This window comes from Rhagoletis pomonella, unplaced genomic scaffold, assembly GCF_013731165.1.
Source record: "Rhagoletis pomonella isolate Grant_MI unplaced genomic scaffold, Rhpom_1.0 Rhpom_scaffold_00002, whole genome shotgun sequence".
NCBI lineage: Eukaryota > Metazoa > Arthropoda > Insecta > Diptera > Tephritidae > Rhagoletis > Rhagoletis pomonella.
The window spans coordinates 32,043,992-32,065,569 of record NW_023458556.1 but is presented as its reverse complement, the minus strand read 5'-3'; the positions used below and the strand labels follow the sequence as shown (position 1 = coordinate 32,065,569).

The following is a 21,578-nucleotide window of genomic DNA, read 5'->3' as shown; positions in this document are numbered from 1 at the left end:
TATATGGGGTTTGTTAGAGAAAGAACTGTATTTTAATTGAAAATTCTTAAAAATAAGTAAATAAGCATATGTGGCACACAATATCAAAGAGTTAAGCTACAAACTTAAAAATTGTAAAAATTAATAAACGGAATTAATTCTGGAAGGGACTCCCTTAAGAGGTAGAGCCTTTATGGGCAAAAGCTGTTACCTATGTTTAGTAGAGTTGAAGTTTGTACATGCCATTCAGCCTACCAATTGCCTTTCTTCCCACACTTAGTAAACTTTTGAAATATTTTCTTTAAAAAACCTAAATACTATAGAAATTTTAACAAAAAAAAACAAACATTAAGAACCTAAAGTTTTTTTTTTTCGTATTTTACTACCTCTAGGGACATTTAAGGAATATTTTTGTTGTTATAGAAAGATAACTCATACTGGTTACGAGTCACAGTAAACAATGATCATTAAAACCAGTCTTCTAAAACACACTTCTGAAATAATAACCGTTACCAAACTATTTGTTTTTGTTCTTTGAGCGAAAATGTTCCTTTTATGTATACAAATCTTGAGGCCGGCTATTTGTCAATTTTCGTTATGTATTTATGTATGTATGTATGTAAATATTAATACATAGGATACTAATACATTTGTTTATACATATACCTATGTATAACGAAATGAATACCCGTTAAATCCGCAAAAACAGTAGTCTAATAGGCAGATGGTGGAGTCCAGCAGCTTATGCAGTTGCGAACTGATTATATAGAAATTAATTTGTGTGAAGCTCGCAAAGCATTAAGACGTCCCAAGTGGATCGCTAAGAGACTGGTATTTATTTCACTATAACTCAGAGTGTCTTGTACAAGTTTTCTTTCCAACTTAAATTCTATTTAAAAAAAAAAAAAACGCGACTTTTTTTTAAATCAAAATGATGCACACTGTCCGAAGCAATGCTGATTTCGATAGACAATTGTCGGCCGCTGGCGGTCGTTTGGTGGTCGTCGACTTTACAGCCAGTTGGTGTGGTCCTTGCAAATGCATTGAACCTAAGGTTAGAGCGCTTTCGAAAAAGTATAAGGACCGCGCTGTCGTACTAAAAGTGGACGTGGACAAGTGCAGTAATGTAGCACATGATTACAGAGTTTCCTGCATGCCGACATTTGTATTCATAAGAAACGGTCGTAAGATAGATCGTTTTTCAGGAGCTGATGAAAGGGAGTTGGAGTATAAAATGTCGAAAATGGCAAGAGCTAAGTGAGCAAGAGAATTTAAGTGTTAAGAAAATGATTAAATTTTGTATTCTGATTGTTTTGTGATTATAATTGTGAAAATTAATGTTTTTTGTATTGTACTGAACTTGATGAACGTTATTGTAATCTTTTAAAATTTGTAAAATGCATCTGGTATGACATTCAATTTTTTTATTAATATTGTACAACTATAAAGTTAAAAATCTTACGATTAACTGAGAATAAAAAGGACATTGAGCTATCTAATTTAGGTAGTTTTTTTATTTTGGCCATCAGACGTCCAGATCTGTAGAATGTTATTTAAAGGTTTGTAAGTTCATACATAATTCCTACACTACATTTTTAATAATCAAGATTTTGAACTTCAGTCGAGAAATGGCTTCTCGACTGCGCGCTGAATTCAAATAGGAAAATTAACAGTTGACTAAATAAAAAAATGCTAAAATTAACCTGGTGTTTAAAGGACTTCCATCTTAATATAGAAAGAAGAAGGCCTTTAATTGATGGCAGTCCATTCAAAAAAGAAAGGAGAAAGGAATGTATAGTGGAAGGGTTTTTACTCCTGAAATTATCAACTGGGTTATAAAATGTTGTATATTTAATACAGCCATGCACGATGAACATTTTGGCGAGCACGTTCTCGACTCGCATTCAGCGATCGGACATTTTACCACATTGTGGTAGATCTGCCCCTTTTTTGAGCATCTACCACATCTACCATACAAGGTCTGAAATCTACCACATATTCGCGTTTTTGAGTAGTTTTATTTTTGCTCGACATAATATTCTTAATTTTAAGAGCAAAAATTGTCCAACACTAAACACCAATAACAGGCAGAATGGGAGGATAAAATAAACTAATATTATGTTGGCCCCATTTAACTTGTTAAATGAAAAAGAGCTTTTCGGAAAACACAATCGTCCACATTGAACATTTGGAGTTAACTTTGACGGTTGTTTGATTACCAATAAAAATTCGAAAAAAATATTCATGTCTGCTTCATGATATTAACGCATACGGATTACTTAGAGACTTCAAAATGTTTAGCTCGTATGCACTATTTCTCTGCGTACGATGAGACCTCATGGGAAATAACTAATTACCGCCTGGGCCTCTTTTTTGGCGGGCGGGCATGCATACAATTTTGATATTTTTTTATAATTTTTAATTTTTAATATTTTTCAGAATATAAATTTTTTGAACGTTGGCGTGTCAAATGAAAGCTTTTGGGTCTTTCAGATTGGCCGGAGCAGAAAGCTTTCTGACACAACTCTGCGTTGAACTGGTTTTCAAGCGAGTTAAATGATTTTACTGGTTCAACTTTCCAAAAACAATTGCATGCGATTTAACTTGTTCATGAAAATGTTTTGTTCATTTAACTGGTTCAAGCCCATTTAGGGCCGGTTGTTCAATGTCTGGTTATCCCCACTTGCCGGCTAAACATCATTGTCGACGTTTTCGAGATCACGCATATAACATGTGATCGATAAAGCAGTCGTTGTATTTAACCGGAGCTTCTACCTCCGATTTGTGCTAATCAGACATTGAACAACCGACCCTTAACATGTTTAGCTCGTCAATTTGAACGTAGTATAAAATAATAAATTTTCTCAATATTCAATTTTTCGACAGGGAACGTGGTTTTATTGTGTTAAATTGCAAAATATATGATTTATGAAAAGAATTAAAGCGAAAATGTTAAAAAAACGGCGATTTTTGTGAAAGTATTAGCAAATTTATTTCTAGATTAAATAAATAAATTTCAGTGCATCTAAGTTCATGTTCACATTACCAACATAAAATACTTAGTTTCGTTTAAAATACCTCACTAAATTAAGTGCGTTCATACACGCGATTCTTTAATTGTCTTGACAGCTTTGTAGCAACCCTGTGTTATTGTTTATTTAACCAAAAGAGATCGCGAATGTGAGTAATTGCGTATATTTTTATATTCTGAGTTGTTTGTGGTAATTTTTTAGATTTTAGATGAGTGATCAAAAGAGAAAGCTTCTGGAAATATTTTACAAACTACCACGCGCGATTATTAAAAACAAAAACGTACAAACACAAGGCCATATCAGTTATGGGACAATACTTTTTTCGATTATTATCGATAAAATTAGAGCCGACACTGATTTGTTCGTGATTTGGTTCTTGGTTTAAGATAAACTACGTACTTTCAACTTAATTTACTGAGAGACTTTACAAGGCGAAATTACTTAGTTTGTACTTAATTTATGCGTAAATTAAGATTGACCTCTAAATTACGCTAATGGGAACATAGTTTAAAGTTTCTAAAGCGTTGTTTACTTTTACTTGAGAATTGTCAAAATCGGCAAATCGCAAGTAGCGGTTTCTGAAACGTACCACATTTATTCGCTAAATCGTGATGTGATAAAAAGAAAAGCTGGCAGCACTCCGCAAGGTTGCAGAAATCTTTCAAAATATGTTCGAAAAATATGTTGATATGGAAGGAACTGCTTTAAGCGAAGCGCACATTGGCGCGATTCTGTCGTTGCGAATCCGCAAGCCCAAAAATTACAACAATGCTACCCATACATTTTAATGCGCTAGCGCACACTTGCACGATTCCGTCGCTGCGAATTTTTCGAACCTTCAATGTTCTCTATTGACGCGTTCGAAACGCGGCTTGCAGCGTTTTGAAGGCGTCAAAGAAGAAGAAGAAAGGTGTCACAGCAATAAAGGCAAAGAAAAAAAAACGTGTAATATACAAAAACTAATAAAAACGTTCGTAATAATAGTATTTTGTACGATTTGGGCACTCCGAGTGCGAAAATACACGAAATAAAGGGAAAATTTAGTGAATTGTACATCGGAAATCGACGCGAAAAAATCGCTCAAGTGTGCGCACGTTTGCGGATTCGAAGTTAACAGCCGAATTCGCAACGTATTCGCAACGACAGAATCGCGCCAATGTGCGCTTCGCTTTACACGTTCAAGGAAAAAATTGCCACAACTCAACGCAATTTTTACCAACTTCAATCTTGCACTTTATTATACTAAAATTATTTTGTTTTTTAGATTCTATTGAAAATGTTTGCAATTTAGGTGAAACCTTGCAGAATTTTTTTAATTTTTGTACTAAGTTTGATCCAAAACCTGAGATCTCCGCATTTCTTTGAAATCTACCAGATTTTTTTCCAGATTCTACCAACCCTATTATAAATCCGATCACTGCTCACATTCGTCTTTTTAATTTTTTTATGTAGTCCCGCGGATCCCGCATGTGTGATCCCTCAATGCGTTTGCGGGATTGGATTTCTTAATTTGCTTTTACACGTTTCAATTCTGTTGAATTCAAGTCTTTGGTTCTTTAAATGGGAAGCAACGAAAATGCCAAAAGCAAAGCACGAAAGTTGAAACGACTTGACGGTACAGACGCATGTGTACTCGTCCCTTTTCTTCTCACCCCCTCTCTTCCACATGCGAGCAGAATTGAATTCAATACTTGAACTGTGTAAAAGCAGTCTTAGTCGTAAGATAGAATCAGTTTATAGTTCCAGCCATCTTTTGGGCTATTATATAACTGTTAAAAAAAAAAAAACAGCGAAGACAATTCAAATTTGTTTGAAAGGAGCGTTCACCATTTGAGGTTGGGTCTTAAGCCTATGTGATTATAATGCCGAATTTCCTATAATAACCCATGGTAAAATTAAAAATAATAATTGAATAATATAATGGTATAATTATATTATTATGAGCTATTCGGCAAAAAGTATATTTCAAATAAGGATTTATTTGTACGCTGGCAATTTCGATGCCAAGTCAATTTGTAGGACGTGTTCTATGCTTTTCTAAAACCCTGAAAATGTTTATCCTAAGTTCCACAAAATTAGCACCACTGCACGTTGCTTTGTGAATGCCTAATAAGAGGTGTAAAGAAGAAGAATACGAAAAGTTTTGTGTTGATTTCAGATAAAAATTAAAAAAGCATTTGCAAAAACCTGTCAATACTGAGAAAAATGAGTTTAGCTGGTGAAAATACTCAAACAGAGACTAAGGAAAACATAACCGAATTAGAGGAAATCGATGAAGCCGAAGTAACTACTAAAACTGGGATAGGGCATTTTTCAGATTTGCTGCACAAATAAAATTGTTTTAACACATTTCAGGAGGAGGCTTTATTGAAATCGGACGATGAGTATGACACGGTGCGTACAAAAATTCCTCCTGTCCTGAGTACTTTGGCCCCACCACCAGCCGTACTCACAGATGAGGATTCACTTATGAATGAAGCAGCACAGCTGCAAGACGATGAGATGGGAGCTGATGAAGCCGGCTTAAGTGACGAGGATGAGCAGTTGACCGAGACAAGGGAAGTATTGTACTCCCACATTAACGACAATGATAGCGACGACAATGAAGACGATGAGTTGGACGAAACGGAAAGAGCAATTGTGGAATATAAAAAGTTGCTAAAAGAATTTGATGTAAATCAGTATGCTTACGATAAATATTTACAACTCTGCAGTATAGCACAGTGAGTTAATTAATGCAGTTGGTGTACATATTATAATTTAACTATTGCTTGCTAACATTTGCAGTACAACAGATGACTTGGACATAATACGGGAGGCATATAGTCGCTTTTCTTCTGTATATCCCTTGTCACAAGATTTGTGGCTTAAATATTTAAGCATTGAAATGAATGTGGCTCTATCACCCAAAGAAATTGAATTTGTGGAGAGTCTATTTCGAAAATCTTTATCTGACTATTACTGTACGTAACACATTGGGACATTTTATAGCACAAATCTAAGATTATTTCACATTGCAGCAACTGCCATAGCAGTAAAGTTTGCGTCGTTAGCTTCGCGGTGCGCAGATCGAGACGTGGTGTGGCGAGAGCTGTTGGGTACCTATGGACTGCACTGCCTTGACGGTCAACAATTTTTTAGGCTATATCGGCAGTATCTCGCAAGCAATTCTTCTATGAGGTATGAATTGTTTTAAATTGTTATAAGCAAATAAGTAATGATATAATAATATTTAATTAAGTTCGGAAGCAAAGCAAGAAGGGTACATAAAAAGTTATATACAAGAATTATCGTATCCCCTCTTTAATATGGAAGAGAGCTATATCGAGTTTAAAGTATTTTATGAACGAAATAAGGAGCTATTCGGCAATGGAGTAAGTTGGGACTCGATTGACAAAACTTATTTCAAAGCCAAAGATCACTTGCAAAAAATTTTGCAATTTGAAACGAAACTCAAGGATTTAGACGCCAAATGTTACAGGGAGCGTGCTGAGGTCTATATAAACTACATCAAGGAGTCGGACAAATTCCTTGACGAAAATGTTTTGCAAACAGTTTATGAACGTATGGTGGCCGACTGTTGCTTAAATATCGATTGTTGGTTAACCTATATTGACTTTATTGCATATCGCGATGCATTCGGGCGCCCGGAAGAAATGCAAGATTTACCCGTCTACCGTCAAACAGCAGTGGATGTTAATAAACGTGCGCTGCGTAACTGCACATGGTCAGAAAAGCTATATGTAAAGCATATGTTACTGCTGGAACAGTTGGGTAAGTCGCGTGAGGAAGTACAAGAAGTCTTGGAGAGTTCGATGTCAGCTGGTTTCCAAACCGCTGAGCAGGCTGTGGCAGTTTGGATGGAGTATTTGACATATTTGCGAAGACATACAAATTATGAAAATGAGGAGGAGGTAGATTATTTTCGCCATGCCAATTCGAATTAATGTTATTTATTAATTTGTAATATTTCAGTGTGACATTCTGCGAAAAAATTTTAATTTGGCTTGGACCATACTCGGACAACAGTGGGGTGTGTTAGCTGATTGCAATTGTGAGATACTCTTACTTTGGGGCCGTCTAGAATATGGACCACTTCGCGATGCCAAACGCGGACGAGAACTTTGGACGACTGCTATGGGTAAGTTTAAATGTTTGAAATTAGCTTACTAAACTACTTTGAGTATAAGTTACTCATACCCTCAAAACTATTAGTAACTAAGCTAATTAGCCTTTTTATTTATACATTTAGAAAGTGCCGATAATGCAACTCGTTCTGGCCTATGGATTGAATTTGCGCAATTAGAGCTGCTGGGTCGAGATTTGGAAGCAACAAGAAAGTAAGTCGCATAATAACTAAAACTTTTTTTATTTTAGGATTTCACTTAAATTTTAACTATATTCTCAGATTGTACCGCAAAGCTCTGCATTCACCAGCGCTAGATAATCCATCAGTAATAGCTGCAGCTTGGGAGCGTTTCGAACGCTGTAATGGCACAACGAAAACTCTTAGTAATTGTAAAAAAGAATGTGTCGATTTCTTAACTCAGTATCGCACACAAATGAATCAATTTAAGTCAGATTCAGTGACAAGTGTTAAAGGTAATAAAGGTACAAAACGCAAATCAGCAGCTTCCATCGAGCTTCCTGTGCCGGATAAGAAAACTAAATCGCAAACAACAGAGAAAGATATGCAACCAAGTGGAAGTGGAGGAGGCGGTGGGAGCGGAGATTGGCCGGGGTCAAAACGCCTTGAATCCACCACATTTAAAGAACATGAAAACCAAGCAATAGATTTGGCTAAAGATCATTTACGAATATTTCTTAGTAACTTGGATTACAGGTAAAGTATTTGAATACTAAAAACAACTCGCGCATTTTAAACGTTTCTGTTTAAGCTTGACTGAAGAAGATATTCGTTCCAATTTGGGAGATTTAAAAATTGTTAACGTCACACTCATACGCTCTGGGAACGGCAAAAGCCGCGGTTTTGGTTATGCAGAGTTAGAGAGCGAGGTTTTTGAAAGCTTTCTTTTTAAGCCTTTTTATTGATTTTATATAATCTGTTTTGTTTCAGCTTGAAGTTGAGAAGGCTTTAGCGCTGGATAGAATTTCTTTGAAAGGTCGACCGTTGTATGTATCCAGCGTACTTCGGGACAAAGAAAAACGTCAAAAATTTAAATACTCAGGTGAAACTTTTACCTTGGCACATAGTGAAATAATATTATATTATATAATTATATTATTTCACTATGCCTTGGCCTTCTGAACCTCATAGTGAATATATGTGTGTATATACTTACAATTCCATTTTTTATACAGACGACTTGGAACCTAAGAAACTGTTCGTGAAAAGTCTGCCGCCTGACACTAAAAAAGAAGAACTCGAACAAATATTTGGTGCATTTGGAAAGCTGCAAGACGTTCGCTTAGTACATCACAAGTAAAGAAACACCAAACCATATTATTTAAATATAAATATACTGTAATCAATCTTATAGGAGTGGCAAGTTTAAGAATATCGCATATGTAGAGTTCCAAGATGAGACGGCAGCTGGGAAAGCAGTGCTTGGTACTGATAACCTTGAACTGCGCGGCCACACAGTATGGGATTTAATAGCAGATCACTTTAGACTTCAAAATTAATTAATTAAAATTTTTTTATATAGATTTCAGTCGCTATTTCTGCGCCCCCACCGAAACCCGCTTCTTCAACGACAAATGCGAATAAACTTCTTGCCATGAGTAATAAGCGCAGTAAGGCCTTCGAACAGAAGCCACGTATGTCACTCATACCAACAGTAGTGCGCAAGCAACTTACCAGTCGTAAAATCTCAAGTACAGTAAATAACACAACTACTAATGGAGCTGCTCCCTCAAAAACCAATGATGATTTTCGCAAGCTATTGCAAAAATGAAGAATTATGAAGATATGTAATTGCAGTCGCAAACTATACTCGTCCGCGAAGTGTTTGAAACATTATGATGGGGTAAGTCCGCGACTTATACCATACCAGTAACACCTGTCTCGCACAGTGAATTTTAGTGGTTAGAATTTAAATGTTTAACAGCAAAATACAATATAATGTATTTAACTTGATTTCATTTGTGTCCTTCCTCCTAAAATAAAAAATCATTAATATATTTTTTGTATCAATCATTTGTTTTGTTTTAAAAACCATATAAAATACACAACTATTTATAAATAGATATGCATACATGAATAAATTCAAACTTTTCATACTTTGAATTTGACACCTTTGCTGACTGTAGCTTTGATACCGGATATTTCGCCGCCATAACGCGTTGTTTCTTTGCGTACGGTTCGTACAGCGCCCTTGCGCCGGACCAATGCCTTGCGGAACTTGTTGCGGTGCTTGACGCGTGGATTTCGCGATTCCTTCTTGCGCGCAGGTGTAAGACCCTTGTTTTTGGCCATTTGATAGGTAATTCCGCGACGCGTGTCTTCATCTTCCTCCAGTTCGCCATCGGAAGCATCGATTTCGTTCACTTTACCATCCTCGGCGCCGTCATTTGCTATCTGCGGTTCATCATTATTCTCAACGGCATCACCGTATTGTTCGAGTATTCCTAATTTTGTTTTCTTCTTCAATTTTGTCCTTTCAACGACATCCTTCACTTCCAGTACTTGGAATTTATCACCATCAACAATGCGCTCCAACAACGCTTCCAGCTGTGGGCGTATTATGTTTTCATATTTATCTTGTAGCAGCTTAATTAGTTTCTTAAATTGAAGCAATCGCTTTGTAACGGGGTGGTTGCGAACAGCGGAACGTTTAGCTTTCAGCAATAGATAAAAAGTCACGTTAGAACAATAACTTAATGCTATGTTTTGGTAAAGTTCTGCAAATTGTAATGCTGGTATCATGGGCACATTATTTTGACGTACATATTTCAATACAGGTGATATCACCTGTTCCACTTCATTCACATAGCCTTTAAAATCGTTTACTAGCGGCGCAAATTCTGGCGAATCTTCTTGGAACAAACGTAATTTATCTCGCTTGGTTATGCCGGAAAGATCGGCTTTGATTTTGATTGTTTCTTCGGTTTCTGGCTTTTGCGCCTTGCTCTTTGATTTGATAGTATGCAGCAGTGCGTCATCCAACAGAAAATCTTCCTCCTTCATTTGTTTCGCTAGGCGCATTTGTATTTTCTTGGCCTCCTCTTCTTCTTCCTTAGCCATCTCTTCCTGCTCGGCAGTGTATGTACTATAATCGGGATCCACAAAATCTGTATTATAATAATTCCGGCTCTTTTTGCCCCAATCGGTAGTATCGGGTAAATCATCATCGCTTTCGGCGCCTTCTATGTCACTGTCTCGCATTAGGGCGCCCACATCTCCATCATCCACGTCGTCCTCATCGTCACTTTCATCGAATGCCATTAGCTCATTTTCATGGGTGTCATCGTCACGTCTACGCCTTTCGCGAACCTCACGCAACAATTCTTTTTCCTCTTCGCTGTATTCAGCCTCAGAATCGGTGGGCTCGTAATCGTCCGCATCGTCATATTTTCTTTTATCTATATGAATCTTGTCTCCCATTTTTTAACTTGGTCCAGCTCGAAGCTTAGCACTCACGTGTAATACAAAAACATAGAAAACTTTCTATATTCTCCGTGTAATAATCCAAAAGTCGGGTCTATTTCAGCTGTTTACTTTCCGCTTCTTCTTACACCCAATTCATTCACTATAATTTCAATAAAGAGCTGTCAATAAAGAAATTTGGATTGCCTTTTCACTGCCGATTTCCACTTCTGACGCAACGGCTCAAGTAACAGTCTTCGTTCTGCCAATTTTGACTCATATTTTTCGTCAAAATGAGGATGAGTTTCAGCATTGCCAATGCAATGATAAATTGGGTTGTTCGAATGGATGTACGCAAGGCATTCGTATGTACGCCATCAGATTTACTCTTCAACTCGTCTATTTCCTCTACAGCCAAACAAATGAAGTCCAATGTTTTAAGAAATAAACTGAGTGAATCAAGAGGCTCGATACAACGTGCTTCGCAAAATTTTAGAAATCGTATCTGCTTAGAACCAGAATATACTGCAAGGATACGTTTTTTTCAAGAGATTTCCAGCCTTGTTGGATACCCGCAAGAAATTGACAACTGTCTTGACCATTCCCATGCAGTTCCGAATAGATGAAATATCGCAATAGATGAAATATATGTAATAGCCAGATTTAAATTGTAGTTTGCACAATGAACGTTGAGAGCGTCCGGACACGTCTTTCTTACAACAGTGGCACAACCCTTAAATTCTCCGCTAATTTCCCGAGCTCTCTCGTAAAAAAAAACTCACTTACATCTTACTTACATGACAGTATATTTTTTTGGTATTTCATTCTTGACATTCTTGAAACGAATATCCACTCCGAGCATGATTCAATTATTGAATCATGCACTCCGAGTTTATTCAAAGTCGTAAGCAGCGTTTTTACAATACCTTCGTCTGTTACATCACTTACGGGAATGAAACCGAGGAAGTCTTCACGAATTATGCGTTGCTTTTCAACTTCGTGGACGAACCAAACCACAATCGTAAATGGTTCGATTCCACTTACATCAGTGGTTCATCTATAGTAACTGGGAATCACTTTGTCTCATTGACGCATGTTACTACATAAGTGTTTAGTGATTATTCCGCCTCAAGCCTCGATGATTACATTTTAGATATTGTAGCTCAAATATATTGCATTAGCTCCAGCCGTCTTCAAATGGTTATGCAGAGTGGGATCTCCACTCTCTACGGCAAAACGAAGAAGTTCTCTAAAATTACCGTTGTGGTCCACTAGCATTTCCATGGATAAACGTCTGTCATCTCGGCGTCCTCGGAGTACAAGAATAAGACCGCTCGAATGATGGCAACCAGTTTGCCTGTTTTCTATTTGCAGCCTTTTGCGGCTCTGGTCAATCTCATTCTGACGCCATTTCGTTTATTTTCAAATGTGAGTTTATTCTTTGTGTTCTTTGAAATTTTCCAGAACTCTTTTCCACATCTTCGCAGCCAGCTGTCACGAGCGTGGTAACATTTTCATGCCTGCCTTTCTTAACGTTCCACTGTTTATCGTCATTTTGTTCTTTTTTGTTTTTTGTTTTTACATGAACCAACACGTTTTTATTACGGAAAATATATATGAAAAAGTTTAAATTTGTCAGTAAAAAATTTTTGTCACCGATACAGAATTGGGCTATTAGGGCGTGTGTGAATCGGTACCAAAGTTCTATGGGGAAATCTGTGGAATAATATTTTTACTATGGTGAGACTGTTTTGCCAATCTGCCGTGTGAAATGAAATCTTTTTTGACAGTAGTAAATCATTAAAAAAAAAACCGGAAAAAAACTATCAACACATACAATTTTTTGAAAATCAAAGCGTTTTTTAGTTTTCAAACTGAAGCTTTATTATACTAAAATTTCATGGGTTATAAAACTGCATACTCAGAAGTGTTTTACAGATTCATATAAAAAAGTTAGAAAATCTGAAGATTTTTTCTATTTTTTGTTTGTGTCTTTAAAACTGTTTTGTTAAAGCTGTTTTAGCTATAGCCTGGACAAATATTTTAATCAAACATCAACGAAAAAGTTGTAATATGAACATGTTAATGTACAAAAAAAATATGGTGTATGTTTTTAACCAGACTCACCTACCGACATGTATATATGTACATATTTCGACCGGCTGAATCCGAATCCCAGGTCCGTTTGACCCGTACACCTTAAGTAGATTGCGAAGTTCCGAATAGTTTGCTATTTCTTCGGGTTATCGTCCGAGTCAAAAGGATCTCAGATTCAGCGGGTCGAAACATGAACGTGTCGGTATGTGGGTGTGGTTAAAAGTACACACTACTTTTTTTTTTTGAGTGCCGGTGTATTTAAAAAAAACATTTTGACATTTTTGATCCGCATTGTACATATAGTGTACGAGTATACATATGTATGAAAAAACATTTTCGTTTTTCGTAAGCGCTTTTTTTTATATCAATGGAGTAATGCATTACAAGACGGCTATTCGCTTTCTCATTGCATTCGCAAACACGGGTTGCAAACCTACTTTTATTATTGCTGTCAGAGAAGAGGTAGGTACTAGATCTCACTCCTTGCAGCAGGTCCATAGCTGAACTTATCTACGATTGGAAAGTTTCGGACGAAGCATCGTGCTCGGACCGCCAACACATAAGGTTTGAGACCCCAGGGCGATCTGAGTTGCGGAATTTTACTTTCTCGCCCAGAAAAACAAACTGGACACTTTTTAAAAATCTGGTCTATGCTAGAGCAGACTCGCTGTTAACTTCGACAAACTCAATCGACGAATTGGAAGTGGCAGCCAGTGCACAATATAATGTCCTGCTGGAATCCTTCCACGACAACATAGCTCCCGGTTCCTCCTTAATGAAACGTAGGGTTCCCTGGTGGAACGGGGAACTGGATGCAAAGCGTAAACTAGTCGGGAAACTTTTCAACAAGGCAAAAAGATCACATCAGTGGGTCGAGTACAGAGCTGCTCCCCCTGAATACAATAAACTCATTCGACGCTCCAAGAGGGAAACGTGGAGGCAAAAATGCGAGTCAATAGAGACTCTGCCCGAGGCATCCCGTCTACATAAAATTATGTCGAAGGAGCCTTCTAATGGGATAGGCCTCTTAAAAAGACACAATGACACCCTCACGAAGAACAACGGTTAAACTCTAGAACATTTCCCAGGATCTTCGGTGGAGAAAGTCCGGACGAGTCCTATCTCTTCTGAACATAGGTTCCCCAGAGTTAGAAGTCTCAGCAGGTCCATCTTTGACAGGGACAAGGTACTTTGGGCGGTAGAACCTTTCAAAGCTGCAGGCGGAAATGGTATATTACCGGCAATAATTCAGAGATGCATTGATGTTATCATCGATCCGCTGGTCTGTTTATTTGGGGCAAGTTTTTCATGTATACTTGCATAAATCCTTTGCATAACCCCGCAAAAGGCTGTTCTGGTACCGTTTACAAAAAGGCACAACCGAACCAATGGGTTACCCTTGGTGAAACAGTGCTTGAATAATCTGACGAAGTCAAATATCTTGGGGTTACCTTTGATAAGCGACTAATTTAATGGAATTCCCATCTAGACAAAACTCTTAGCAAAGCCACCCGAGCCATGTGGACCTGTCAAAGGCTTTTCGGTCGAACATGGGGTCTAAACTCCAAACAAATCGGGTGGCTATACCGAACTAAAGTCCGTCCGATTGTAACTTATGACTCTATACGTCGTTTCACGTCTAAACAAACTCCAAATCTGTCGGTGACAGGAGCAATGAGAACGTGTCCAACCGCGTCCTTAGAGTCGCTCCTAGGCTGCACCCCACTCCACATATTTGTCCAAGCAGCCGCAGCTTCGAGAAAAATACCAGGTCTAGGAATCTGCGAGTTCTCCAACGCTATGTCAAAGGAAGACCAACATTCCTGGTCAAATGGTTTACCAGAACTAGATCCCAGATATGTACTTACACTGGTACACAGACTTATCAGAGATGGAGAGTAGAGCAGCAGCGGGTGTCTTGGTACCTGGCACCAAACTTTTTATTGCAGTGGGTACTTGGTCCACGGTCTTTCAGGCCGAGGTACTAGCAATCTTAATCTGTGCCAGACTGAACTTTGAGAAGGGTTTAACAGCAACTTTTCAAGTTATATTTTTAGATAGCCAAGCGGGCATCAAGGCTCTTTCCATTAAGGCGACCACTTCGAGGCTCGTCAAGGAGTGATTTAGCACCATTCAACTGTTGTCAGCAAGGAATACGGTATTACTGTGCTGGGTACCAGGACACTACGGGATCGCGGGTAAAAGGCCGCCGACGAAATGCCAAGATAAGGCTCATCGTCCGTACTTGTGGGGCCGGAACCATTTCGCGGACTCAGTTGGTCCTCCTCGAGGCTTAAAATAGAATCGTAGGTAAACTCAGAACGCAGTAAGTACTGGGGAGAGGTAGACGGCCGGATAGACCGGCAGAATTTTTGGTTATCCTTTCACTAGGAAAGATATGCATCTTTGAACAGAGCTGATATCAAGTTGCTTGTTGGCTATCTGACGGGCCATAATCACCTGCGCTGTCACATGCACCGGATTGGTATTTCCGAAGAGACGGATTGCCATCTGTGCCTTGAAGATGAGGAGACATCGGAGTGCATTATGTGTGATTGTCCGGCATTGGCCAGACTAAGCCTGAAATACTTCAGTTCTTCCACATCGCTTACAAAAGAAGCAAAGTTTTTGCTAGGTCTGCGCCGACATAAGCGTACAAAAAATGCATCATTAAAAAATATAAAAATATGTACATACATATGTATGTATGTAGTATGCACTTCGATCATAACGCAGACTTTTTAAAAATATTTTAAGTTGCAAAAATTCGTTTGTGCTCGAAAAATGTGTATTTTATAACATCTTTAAACTAATTCAATTAACTAGAACAAATTTTTCCAAAAAGCTCTAAACATAATTTAATTTTTTTCTACATCAAGACTAAAGAGGAATCTATGTATATGCTTACATACATACATAAGTACGCGAAGAGTTCAATCAAATGTTCAGTTCAACCTTCAAAATTGCAATAAATATGCGTATTATATTTTGCTTTGCTCCAATGCTTTTCATAATTAATGCAACCATATGTACACGTTATACTATATATACATACATACATGCTTCCCTTATTAGGTATATGTACGTGTACTGAAAAATCACAAATTTCCAAGCTCGACTGCTAAGCTTTTACCCCGGAAATCAAGGGTCACCGAGTTATCAACGCTGAACACATTATCGCCCCCCACAATTACCAACGCTCGACCAGCCTTATATTTATTGCTGTAGATCATAGCTCATTTGTCAGTTGACAAAAACAATTGCGTTGTCCCCAGCCAGCAAATGTTGTTATCAGTTATGAAGTCGCGAGCCACCTAGATGGAGGGGCATTTACCGAAGTAGTATACGTGAAATTTTTTGCGCACATTTATGTAAAGTAGGTATTACGAGTATTTACTATATACATTTGTACAAATGTTTAGTTAATAGGTGCCTAAGTTAAAGCATTCGGGTGGACTATATTTATATCATTTTACGCAATGGTATTATTTGTATATTTTAGGCCATGAGAACAGAAGTGGCCTAACCCAAAAAAAAATGTGTTTGTACTTACCTACTTAGAATAGTCTCAAATGTGATAAATTTTAAAATAAAGGTCGCTTATTCCTTAATTTGATGGTACGCTATTTAGCCTTGTATCTTAAAATTAAGGAACAAGCGTTTTTTAATTTAAAATGAATAACATTTTAGGCTATTTTAAATAGGTAAGTACAAACAAAAATTTGGGTTAGGTCTCTTCTGACCTCACGGCCTATTTTCCCAAGTGCACAATTCTTATGAAAAGCACTACTGTATTCTATTTTAATTGACCAAAGAAAATATGGAAAATGCGAACGCTATATCATAATCTAATATTTATATTTGTAGACTTGGATCGTCAAAATATGTAATGTGATCAGAAACATAACAATAACATTTTGGCGCGTACACTTTTGTAAAGGGACCTAGTGTTTTACGCCGCCTCCCAACGGCAAACAGCTTTAGAAACTGTTTTCCGGTAAGTTTTTTTTTGGATGTTGCTTTGACCATGGCTCGAAAATTGATCCTACGGACAGGTAGTACGCAATCCACACCACACGGCTGCAGCGGCCGCCTCAAATACATAATTTTATAAAATTTAAATGATGAAGATTGTCGGTTACCAATACGTGGACATTTACATTGAAATTCTCAGAAGGCTAAGTGGTTTAAATAAGGGCTACGTCAGTTCTGCCTTCTCGGGATTAGATAGAACGGGGACAAAACGAAGTAGCTCCTGCTATCACACAAACATTTAGAGCATAGGCATCTGGACACCACAACACTGTCGACTTCGTGTTTATTTGGGAACCAGCGGGCCAATTATCGTTTAAGCTAGAAGTCTCGACTACTATCACGAAAAATACCATCCCTGCACCTTGACTTGATGGTCACTTATAGCCATTTATTGAACAGCAAAACCTGATTTTGGTGAAGTTTGAGTAACCACCGCACTTAAACATAAGGTGATAGAGCTTTCCACTTAGGCTCAAATCAAGGCTTGAACTTTCGACTATAATCCCTTAAAATACCAACCCTGAACCTTAACCCTAAGGTCACTTGTAAAATTTAGTTTGGAGACAAACCGGTTTTGGCGTTGTGCCATCTTCAGTATCATTTTTCGTTCTGAATAGTTTCTGTTTGTCCGTCACTACTTATAGCCGTGCTAAATCGTCGTCGGTTCTTAGTCTCAGCGGACTATATTCTTTCGTTCAACCAGTGGTTTTTGTTCTGTGCATACATCCTCACGGTAGAAATCAGCTGCTCACTTCTTCTTGATTAATTGTTGCATGGATTCGTAGGTAGGTAAAAATCAGTTATTTTCTTTCTCTTTGTTTTCGTAGTATGGGCTTGCGTTTCATTGTTTATGGGCGTCGTAGGGTTACTGCCCTGTTTTGCGTATAGTAGCCTGAGTGGTTCGCATATGATATATTATCAGATGCGGTGTTTATTTGTTCATGTATTATTTTTCCGATGAAAGTCTTTTGTTTGTATATCTCCATTTTCTCTAATACGTTTAGGCGTTGTCCTTTGTGCTGTACATGGAGAAATTTGACTGGCTTTCCTATTTTCATTGGTGTTTACTAGGCCCTTTCTGTATCCGTTATTTTCCGCGATTGCGTATATCGTATTTAGTTCTTTGCTGTAAGCTTCTTTATCCAATGGGGTTCGTTCAAGCCTGGTTATTAGATGTCTGTGCTGTTGAGGTTGGTTTGAAGTATTGTGTATTATCGTGTCTGTGACCGTGGAGTTTCTATATATCCCGAATTCGCTTTTGTTGGTAACCTTATTGATTTTCATTGTTATGTCCAAATAGTTTATTTTTCCTTCGTTTTCCTTATCTATAGTGCAATTTATATTCGTGTCTTCGTCATTGAGATAGCATAGAATTTGTTCTTCCCTCCCGTTGCAAGAGATATGATGTCATCGACGTATCTTGCGTAGAACTTTACTTCCAGGTTGCATGAACTCTTCCATTAAAATTGCGGATGTGGGATTACCCATTCCTAGCCCGTTAGTTTGTCTATATATTTTGTTATTAAACTTGAAGTAGTTTTGGTCTAGTGTTACCCTCAATGTATTCACGATTGGTATCGATGGGTAAAGATCCTTAACATCAAATGATACAAATTTCGCATCTTTGGGTATGTCTAGCGATTTCACTTATAGTTATTTATTTAACAACAGCAAAATCTGATTTTGGCAATTATTATTTTTTCAATAGCACAGTACTCTAGTATTTTTATATGTATTGCTCAATAAACGGCTATTAGTGACCATCAAGTCAGTCAGTGAGTTTTTCGGAAGAGAAGTGTACACAATTTTGACAGTTAAAACTCATTCTCACACTTCCTGAATCGGAAAATGCAGAGTGCACACAATTTTCAGTGTACACGTGAAAACTTACAGTTACTGAACCCAGCCCCAGGTGGGTAAGGATTTTGCTTCACTTGGCATTTCCAATTGGCACAGAAGAGAAATGACTGGCGGGGTGTTTTGGACTCGGCTGAAATCGCTGAGGCACAGCATACGCCGCCCCTTTGAAAATCAGAGCAAAACAAAAGTACAACAAACACATCATTTTGACAATCAGTACAATTCGCCTTGGAATCGGCTGCTCTGGAATCACCTTTTAATTAATTCACCTTGGCCAAAAATGTGAACCACCCTTCTGAAACTCAAGCCACTGCCCCTGACATATAAATGTACATATAGGTCGCACGACTGCAGGTTTTTACCGTTCCGTTCGAATTCTGCAATCTCATGATCTGCCTATAAAATTGTATAAGTGAATTTAATTGGCAAATAATATCAGCAAGTAAAATTCAAACAATTCTGGAAAAATTTATATACATAAAAACCGTCATCTAAGCGATAACAGTACAGTACCAGATGCCCATAAAAGTTAATCTTCAATATAAATTTTTGAGCGGGGTCAGGGTTTTTCTGAAATATTTTTATATGAGTAAAAAAAATTCCATTTGGCGTTGATTTTAAGTTTTAGACAGAAGGAGCAGCCGCTTTAAGAAACAAACATAATGGAATTACAGCATACAGCGACCTATTTTTTCTAAAATTTTGTAAAATTTATATTTTTATTTTTAAATTTAAATGTAGATGAGTTTTTCACTTAGTATCTAGTGACTAGGAAGGTATGCACAAAAAAAAAATTCAATTCATCACATCTAAGGCTCCGATAAGATTAGATTATATTGAATATAGACGAAACTGAAGTGATTCACGTTACAGATAACAATATACGAGGATAGATAAGCAATTACTTAGTAGTATACATACTTAACTATTTTTTAGCCACAATACATGCATACGTATGCAGTAAAAAATTCGTCGTAAACGTTCGTCGGTTATGCAAATGTAAAAACTTGAATAAAACTAATGAAAACAAAAGGTAAAAAAAAAACTTGGCCGAATCTCATTGGTGAAAAGTGATGGGCTCGTCTTGTTCAGATGCAAATATGTATGTATGTATATAATAATGCAAGTATGAGTGGCTGTAATCTACGTATGTATGTATATACATATATAAGAATATATGTACACGTGTATATGTTTATACAATGTATTAAGTAGGCGTGTGATAGCGTCTGAACGATACAGTCGAAGAAGCAACGGGTGAGGAGTATGCCAACTTCGTCTGTTAATCAACAAGAAAACACCCATATGCATACATATACATATATGTATATATGTACATCAATACATCGCACATCAATACTATTTACCTCGTCATGGTCAGCTGATGAGTGTATGTATGTATATATGTATTAAGCTGCTACATACGTAGGTGCTTTTTAATTGACTTTAGATATGGAGGGTTATCAACTCGACAATTGGGTGTGGCATATTAAAATAAATATTTAAATCCTCATTTATTTAGTTAAACTCAATTCATTTTAATCATAATAGTGCCATTCGCAAGAAGAAAGGAGAACCAGCAACATTAGTGGCACATAATGGTAAGAGGGTGAGTGCAATTTTAAAGTAGTTTATGACTCTGTATACTTACCTAGGATGCAGCATAAAATAACAGCAATAATGACAGCCTGGAGATCAAGCGAAGAAGAATTTTTTCCAACAGGACCTATTTTGTGCTAGGTAAGCAATTAAAAAGTGAGGCCCATTCCCGGCAAAAGTGACATCGACAATCTCGAACAATAACACGGTGCTACAAAAAAAAAAGTTGTATTTACTTTTTTGTCATTCAGTTGAGGTAGTAGAGTAGGTCTAGTAGTATAAGATTATCAGAATCCGCTGAAAACTGTACAATTTATGACCGGTGCACAGTGTGATATTTCAACAATTTAGGTGGACAAAATTATATGTGGATATTTTTGGGGTATATTTAGGATGCTGATTTTCCATAAAGATACTATCCGCTTTCTCAGTTTGGTCGTTGCTTGCGAATTTTCGGTTGCTGAAATTTGGTAAGATATGCTTTCCATCAGCATATACAAAAAAGTGCAATAAATTTTTGTTTTCGCCTACTAAGGAAGAATTATTGAAGTTTCTTCTGTTTTACAGTCATTTTGTGATATTTCGACAATCTATGTGGAAATAGACTAATTATAATAAAAGACAATACTATTTTTAATGTACATACAAATTTTGTAAAAAAAACTGACATTTAAAGCATAGAGTTTAATTTTAAAATATTCTAAATTAGGGGAGAATCTGTTCATATTTCGACAATTTAAATGGGCAAAATTTTTTTTCTAGATGTTATAATGAAAAAAAAATAAGAAAAAGTACTTATTTATTTTGGAACGAATATAACAGGGAAACAATTTTAGAATAAAGGATTTTTTGTAAATTCTTTTGATTTATTTTAAAGCCTGTTCTTTTTCAAAAACATTAAGCTATCAACGAAGAAAACTGATTGATAATAAAGGTATAAACACTTTAGTAAAAACAAGTAAAAAGTAAAGTAAAGTAAAGTAAAAAAAACCGACTTAAAGAAAAAATATATATATATCTATATATTTCATGATTTAATGATCCGATCTAAACCAAACCACCACCTCTGAGACACTACCTTTCCGCTGCAAAAATAAATTATCGAAATCGGTTGACTTGGTGCAAAGTTATGTGGTAACATACATAAAAAAAAAACAAAAAAAAATATTCCGACGAACTGATAACCTCCTCCTTTTTTGGAAGTCGGTTAATAACTACTTACAAAAAGTTTCCATCCAGATTTATGATTTCATTAATAGTTCATACATGGCGTATGAGTAACATATTTTCCTAGTAATGTTTTTCTAAAAGAGAGATTATTACGAATTTTTGACCGACTCGGAAAGGTAGTGTCTGAGAGGTGGTCCCATACTAACCTGGTTTAGAGCCCATCATTGGATCATGAAATATATATATATATTTTTTTT

The 21,578-nt window shown here is 36.9% G+C and overlaps 5 protein-coding genes across 6 annotated transcripts in view; 3 read left to right on the top strand and 2 right to left on the bottom strand.

Annotated features, from left to right (window-relative positions):
- LOC118733439 (thioredoxin M5, chloroplastic-like) overlaps positions 1-20,463 on the bottom strand; it is a 21,989-nt gene extending 1,526 nt beyond the window's left edge. Inside the window, exon 1 of the mRNA XM_036462821.1 lies at positions 20,204-20,463. Coding sequence (XP_036318714.1) covers positions 20,204-20,217 — 14 coding nt within the window. The 5' untranslated portion in view covers positions 20,218-20,463. The remainder of the gene's footprint in view (positions 1-20,203) is intronic.
- LOC118733442 (thioredoxin-2) lies at positions 148-1,406 on the top strand. Its single transcript, XM_036462825.1, has one exon. The coding sequence runs from the start codon at positions 911-913 to the stop codon at positions 1,238-1,240; it is 330 nt and encodes a 109-aa protein (XP_036318718.1). The 5' UTR covers positions 148-910; the 3' UTR covers positions 1,241-1,406.
- LOC118733434 (squamous cell carcinoma antigen recognized by T-cells 3) lies at positions 5,117-9,168 on the top strand. Its single transcript, XM_036462815.1, has 13 exons — positions 5,117-5,294; positions 5,367-5,734; positions 5,799-5,974; positions 6,032-6,191; positions 6,253-6,925; positions 6,987-7,152; positions 7,264-7,351; positions 7,420-7,854; positions 7,910-8,027; positions 8,089-8,200; positions 8,334-8,454; positions 8,513-8,615; positions 8,681-9,168. Exons 1-13 carry the CDS (start codon positions 5,217-5,219, stop codon positions 8,927-8,929), a joined length of 2,847 nt encoding a protein of 948 aa, XP_036318708.1. The 5' UTR covers positions 5,117-5,216; the 3' UTR covers positions 8,930-9,168.
- Positions 9,199-10,682, bottom strand: LOC118733437 (something about silencing protein 10). Its single transcript, XM_036462819.1, has one exon. The coding sequence runs from the start codon at positions 10,576-10,578 to the stop codon at positions 9,250-9,252; it is 1,329 nt and encodes a 442-aa protein (XP_036318712.1). The 5' UTR covers positions 10,579-10,682; the 3' UTR covers positions 9,199-9,249.
- The window catches only part of LOC118733435 (hexokinase type 2), a 29,609-nt gene continuing 28,096 nt past the window's right edge, over positions 20,066-21,578 (top strand). The window contains exons 1-2 of one of the 2 annotated variants that reach the window (XM_036462816.1): positions 20,066-20,153; positions 20,208-20,292. The gene's annotated coding sequence lies outside the window, so the exon portion shown is untranslated. The remainder of the gene's footprint in view (positions 20,154-20,207; positions 20,293-21,578) is intronic. The other variant, XM_036462817.1, reaches the window with a different exon arrangement.